Source organism: Galeopterus variegatus, unplaced genomic scaffold (assembly GCF_000696425.1).
Source record: "Galeopterus variegatus unplaced genomic scaffold, G_variegatus-3.0.2 Scaffold3602, whole genome shotgun sequence".
NCBI lineage: Eukaryota > Metazoa > Chordata > Mammalia > Dermoptera > Cynocephalidae > Galeopterus > Galeopterus variegatus.
The window spans coordinates 175,251-182,143 of NW_007729713.1; the positions used below are offsets into that span (position 1 = coordinate 175,251).

Genomic DNA, 6,893 nt, shown 5'->3' on the forward strand with positions numbered 1-6,893 from the left:
ATCCCCTTACCAGTCATCTTTAAAAAAAAAAAAAAAAAAAAAAAAACAGTAGCATTCAAGTTAATTGGCAAAAAAGTAGTTAATAAAAAATGGTAGTAGGACAAAGTTCTAAGCATTTGGATAAATATAATGCAAAAAAAGTTACAAATGGATTAAATTTGTGTATTTTACATGTGTTAGAAAAATGCTAATGAGTTATTATGAGCATACTTCAAAAAGTTTGTGGAAAGATAGAATTAAAAGATAACAAACACAGCTCTTTCCATGAACTTTTTGAAGTACTCACATACTACTATTTATATAACTCTGAGTTAGTATCAGAAGCACTATACAGGGCCAGCCTGTGGTTCACTCGAGTATGGTGCTGATAACACCAAGGCCACGGGTTTGGATCCTTTATTAGGGATGGCCGGTTGGCTCAGTTGCTGAGCGTGGTGTTGACAACACCAAGCCAAGGGTTGAGATCCCCTTACCGGTCATCTTTTTTTTTTTTTTTTTCCCTTTTTTGTCTTTTTTCGTGACCGGTAACGGGATCGCAACCCTCAGTGTCGCGACCAGCAACGGGATCACAACCCTCGGTGTCGCGCCCGCACCGCGCTCAACCAGTGAGTGGACCGGTCTCTATATGGGATCCGAACCCTCGGTGGGAGCACCGCTGCACTCTACCGAGTGCGCCACCGGGCCGGCCCACCGGTCATCTTTAAAAAAAAAAAAAAAAAAAAAGAAGCACCATACAATAGGCTCTGGGGTCAGATCTAAGTTCAAGTGCTGGCTTCAACATCTACTGGTGAGGAAACTTAAGCAAATTACTTTTAATTTTTTAAAAAAAGAAAATTGAAAAGTTAACTTATTTTAATAACTTTTTTAACATTCTCTCATCTGTAGAATACAGATAATAGGGCTGGCCAGTTAGCTCAGTTGGTTAGAGCACCACCTTGTAACACCAAGGACAAGGGTTCAGATCCCCTTACAGGTTAGCCGGCAAAACCAAACAAACTAAGATCCAGATAGTAATATAAGGCCCTTACCCTTACCATAGTAAACAGTAAGTATTTATTATGAAATAGGCTCTCCAAGCAGGGCACCAAAAGCAGAAACTGTAATCCAGAGATTGACAAAACTGACCATACAAAAATCAAGAGCTCTGTAGAAGTCCTTCACACCCAAGACAAGCTGAGTAACTGCCTTGATTTAGCAAATAAGTATCAGCATAACAATTATTATCAAGTAGACAAAAGTCACTCGATTGGGCCGGCCCGGTGGCGCACTGGATAAGTGCGCCGCTTGGGAAGCGCAGCGGCGCTCCCGCCCGAGGGTTCGGATCCCACATACAGACCGGTTCCCGCTCACTGGCTGAGCGAGGCGCGGGAGCGACCCCGAGGGTTGCGATCCCGTTGCCGGTCCCCGGCCCGGTACGGGGGCAACACTGAGGGTTGCGATCCGTTGCCGGACACGGAAAAAGACAAAAAAAAAAAAAAAAAAGTCACTCGATTCTAAGAAAATAAGAATGAGCCATAGTTAAATGAACATACATCTTAGGTCACTTCAAGGACGCCAAGATGCATACTCCAGTTAGAATGCTAGCCTGAGATGAAAAGGTGTAAAAATGTAGCAACCGTCTACCTTAAGGTGCCTGCTCACTATTTCATGGCATTAGAATGTCATTAGAATGACATTCATTAGAATGACATTTCAGTGAAACCTGATAAACACAAGAGAACATCAGCGTGCCATGCTGCAGTATATTAAGCTCCGGAGCCATGAGAATCATTTCTTTATTAAGTACCTTGTTTGATTCCTGTAGTGACATTTTAAGTGGGATTCCTAGAACTAGTTGAACTTAAAAATCTTTTTCAACAGTAAAGTTCTAAGATTCCTTATCGTGAACCCAGAACTTGACCCTGGGATCCACAGTGACATATCCCATCATGTTTCACCAACATTTCAGGATCTGAGAACTGGCCGTGGTATCTTAAGTCCTGACTTACCGTGACCACGCAAGCATCTCACAATCCCAGTGTTTGTCAGGACTTATCATGACTCTAAGAAACGACACACTGCGGCAAGTGATCCATACAATGTCACAACTGTGAGTCCTCATCATGCCCCTCCTTTCCCCTAATAGATGCAAAGTCGGGATCACCTTCCAACCACCCCCACTCCCGAAGCCCCGAAAATACTAAGGAAGGAACCGATAGACCCTTGACCTGACCTCAATCTCGTAGTCCTTCACCGGAGGGGGAGCAGCTGCAGCCGCCATGGCCAGGACCCCCACCATGCTCCCTGCTTTCCGGATTCCCGGGTCCTAGGACCTTGCGCGGTCCCGCCTGGCCTGCCTGGAGGCCATGGAGGCTACCCGCTCCGGCAGGAGCGAGTTGCCGGGCCGCCGGATCCGTCTCGGATTCCCCCGCGCCCACCGGCCGGAGCGGGCGCTGAGGCTGGGCCCAGCTCAGCCGAGTCGAACGCGGAAAGAAGCACTGAGAAAGCGCAGGCAGCAAGGCTCCTGGGGTGCGGCCGGTGAGTGCAAGGTGCCCCCGAGGTTGGCGCTCCAGGCTGAGCGCTCGGGATCGGGGTCCGGGCGGCGAAAGCTGACGGAACGCAGATCGGATCGCCGGACTTCGGAGGGAGTTCTTGTCAATTGGGTTTTCGCGCCGTCCGGAGCGCAGGGGGCGGAGTCTACGGCTGCTTCTGGAGGCTGCGCGGACGGTGAGCCAAGAGGGACAAAATACGGCCCTGCTGCGCCTTCAGGAGACAGGACCATCGCACTGTGGTGTTTAAAACCAGCCGGGATTTCAAATATTCGAACTTTTCCGGATATATAGCCCAGTTTCACCGTTGAGGACGTGATTTGACTAAGGTCACCTGGTTAGTTGGTGGCCAAATTAAAACAGACTTTTAACGCCCAAGGCTAGTCCCTTTTTAAAGTGGAGATTTGAAAAATACGGAAACGGAAATAATTGATTACATTACTAACTCAATAAAATGTCAATATTTTGGCAAGGGTCCTACCTCGAGATACGTCCTTTCGGGTCCGGGATTTCGACTTTTATCCCCTCGGTTGGGCTAAGGAGGCATTTGTCCCGTGGACTTGGTCTTCGCGAGCGGCCTCGTCTGATTGGCGCGTCCTCGCGAGGCAGCAGGTTTCCAGTGGTGACTGTCTCATGCATCATTTGCATTGTTTTCATGGATTTGTTTAGCCTTTACTTTTTTTTACGTCCAAGTTAAAATTACATAACTATAGTGTATGTTAGTTTTGTTTGAGTGCATAGCCTCACAGCACGTAAGAGTCGAGTTACGCAAACTGATTTTAATTATTGACATAATTGTGTCCATCTTTAGGGTATTTGGTGCAGTCTTACCATAAGAGGTACAAATTTCTCCAGTGAAATTAGTAGTAATTATTATTATTATTTATTTATTTTGGCGGCCGGTCTGTACGGTGGTAATTTTCCTTTGAAAATCAGAGCCGGATAAGGTTTTTCAGGAAGGGGAGACTGCATTGCTTTCAGTGTTGTAAGTATACAGTGTTTTGCTATTTGGGTTCGGGTTTTTGCTTTTGTTTTTGTTTTGTTTTTAATAACTTAGTATAAGAACATTGTCTGAGGAGGAGGCGGGGGAGGGAATGAGAGGGAGGGAGATGAGAAGTGAGAAAATTACAGACAAAAGTAAAAGTCTCCTTTGGCTTCTATCCCCAAACTCAGTCTCTTCTCCCCAGGGGTAGCCACTATTACCTATTTGGCAGGTAGTATTGCAGCCTCTTAAAATACTTTTACAACCTTATAACACCGAGGTCACGGGTTCAGATCCCAGTATCCGCCAGCCGCCAAAAAGCAAAACCAAACCAAACAAAACAAAACAAAAAACGTTTACATACATATATGTATCCATAGGAAAATCTTTAGTTTTGTTTTTATTTACATAAAAGGTTAACACTGTAAATATCACTCAGCAATGTGCTTTTTTCACTCAACATCATTTTCAAGACCCATCCATGACACATGTAGATCTGATTCATTCACTTCTTTCCTGAGCATTCATGCAATTATGCACCACGTTTTATTTATCCATTTCCTCGGTTATGAAAATTTAGGTAGTCTCCGATCTCCTGTTATTCAAACAATGAGTCAATAACAGTCTTCTCCATGTCTCCTTGAACACCTGTAATGTTTCTCTAGGATACACATTTGAAAGTGGAATTGCCCGGTTGTAGGGTATGTCTCTAGTGCTTTTTAGTCTTCTGAATTACAAAGCATTTAAACTACATTGAGTTGTTAAGAATTTGCGCTGAGTTTATCTTCAGATATGTAGTTAGTATTTTACTCAACCCTTATTTAGGAGGTCATGGCATTTATCTTAAATAAACTCTCACATTTTGTAAAGCAATTTAGAGCTTATGATGTGCCCATATCGTATTAGATTATTGTCCTAATCTGGCTAGCCCCTACTTTTATTTATTTTTTTTTAAAGTTTATTTATTTATTAATATTATTATTATTTTTTTAACATTCTGTGATGTTATGGAGCAGCTGGGGGGGAGGTAGAGAGGGGAAAGGGGAAGGAAATAGGGTGGAAAAGGAGGAAGAAGGACGGGTGGAGTTGAGGCCTGTGACACCCCCCCATTCCTGCATGGGAGACCAGTGGTCTTCCAGCGGTGGCCTGGTCATTGCTGAGATTGGTGCAGATGTCATAGGGATGTGGATGAAGCCCTCGCCACCTCCCCACACACACTGCCCCAGCTCAGGAGCCCAGGGAGCTTCCTGCAGAGGCTTGATGGTTGTCACTGGGCTGGTTGGGGGGGCACGGCTGAGGCCCCCAGCCCTCCCCTATCCCTGGCTTAGTAGTTCAGGGAACTTCTGGTCCTTCTAGGTGTTATAGGTGTTCTTTGGTGATGGGAGACCTTTACTACACGGCTGAGGCCCCCAGCCCTCCCCTATCCCTGGCTTAGTAGTCCAGGGAACTTCTGGTCCTTCTAGGTGTTATAGGTGTTCTTTGGTGATGGGAGACCTTTACTAATTAATATCAAACTTTGTCTCTGGTCTGTGGGTATTTTGTTTTTTCTTTCAGTTCTGTGCTGGATTATGTGCTGTTCCCACCACTTAAACTCTGTACCAGAACTAATTTGTTGTCCTTTGCTTACTTCTGAAATGGGGGAACTTCCTGTGGGGACCAGCACATGAACCCTGTAGTTGAGCTAAATTTCTGCTTTGCTGCTGATTCTTTCGGAGAGGCTTTTTGTGCAGCTCAGGTTTTAATGGTTCACTTTATAGGTACTTCCAGCTCTGGAGAGATCCAGTGCACCTGGGTTGTGTAGAAACTCTGTTCTGGGCTTGAGTCTTTTCATCAAACTGCACTCCATGCAATTCTATATTCCTGACCAGTCTCCTCTGAGTGGTCCTTCGCTGATAGGGGTGCAGATCAGCTGTCCTTGCTGTGTCCCAGTGTTCTCCCGGTGGGCCCATCTCCCCCACCACCTGTGCTGCAAACACTTCCCATGGGACGGACCCTGTGCCAGTCCCTTGCAATTATTCACCGGCCTCTGAGTGGCTCCTTTTATCCAGTTGTTGTGGCTCCTCGCTCCTATGTGGGTCCACAGGAAACCTATTAGTGGTCTTGCTGGCCTGGGGGCCACCAAGTCCCGCTTCTCCCCTGCTGCCTCCAAGCAACTTTATCCAAAGGGCACAGCTGTGGCTTTTGCCAGCTCCTGCTCTGTGCACTCAGCAGCTCCAGCCTTGAAGCGGCTGAGGCTCAAATCGGTCAGAGCAGTTCTTTCTTTCTCTCATCATGGCTTTTCCTGCCTTCATGCACTCCGTAAGTCTCTCCTCCTCTTCCCCTGAGCTCTAGCAGCCCCAGCTTGGCTGTCATTGCTTTTTAATAGTTGTAAATTGGTTGATTTGTGGGAGACAGTGATGCTGGGGACCATCTATTCCTTCATCTTGACTGGAATGCCCCTACTTTTAAAAATTATTAACTTTTATATTTATCAGAGTAATGCCTGCACTTGATTAAAAATGTCAAAGAACATTACAAAACTTACTGTCAAAAAAACAGCTGATCTCAGTGTCATACCTCAGGTCTATATACCAGGGACAGCTACTTTAAAAACTCTTCTAGCACTAAAAATATCTCCTTATTTTTAAATATCATAACATGCTTGTAAGCTATTTTTTGACTTAACAATTTTAAACAGTATTCACTAATGCCCTGTTATGGTAATTAAGGATTTAACTCTCTTATAATACCACACTTCACACTTCCTCTCCTCCCATCTTATGAACAGGTAAATAAATAAGCACATTGCAGTATACCCATAATACTACTCAGCAACAAAAAGAAATGAACTATTATACATGTGCAAAAACATAGATGAATCAGAAAATCCTATGCTGGGTGAAAGAAGCCGCATGAAAAAGAGTACATACTATGATTACATTTATGTAAAATTCTAGAAAATGCAAGCTAATCTGTAATGACAGAAAACAAATTAATGGTTGCCTGGGTTCAGGGGTTGAAGAAAGGATAGATTACAAAAGGAATGGATTACGAGGAAACTTTGGCAGGGAGGTGATGGACATGTTCACTATCTTGATTATGGTGATGGTTCTACAGGTATCCATGTAACAGTTCATCAGATTGTGTACTTTATAAGAAGTTTATTGCACATCAGTGATACTCAATAAAGGTGTAATTTTTTTAAAAAAGCTGGTTGAAGGTTTTCTGCATGGGTGGGGCTTATTAATGGGCTTTACTGTAGGATGATCAGGAAATGAGCTGGCATTTTCACTGGGGAACTTCCCAATGTTAAATGAGGAGGCCTAGGGCAAGCCCATGGCTCACTTGGGAGGGTGTGGTGCTGATAACACCAAGGCCACAGGTTCGGATCCCTATATAGGGAT

At 44.7% G+C, this 6,893-nt stretch overlaps 1 protein-coding gene across 1 annotated transcript in view; it reads right to left on the reverse strand.

Annotated features, from left to right (window-relative positions):
• The window catches only part of ATAD5 (ATPase family, AAA domain containing 5), a 57,181-nt gene extending 54,532 nt beyond the window's left edge, over positions 1 to 2,649 (reverse strand). Inside the window, exon 1 of the mRNA XM_008585519.1 lies at positions 2,213 to 2,649. Within this exon, the coding sequence (XP_008583741.1) occupies positions 2,213 to 2,278 (66 nt within the window). The 5' untranslated portion in view covers positions 2,279 to 2,649. The remainder of the gene's footprint in view (positions 1 to 2,212) is intronic.
• Between the last annotated feature and the right edge of the window lie 4,244 nt (positions 2,650 to 6,893).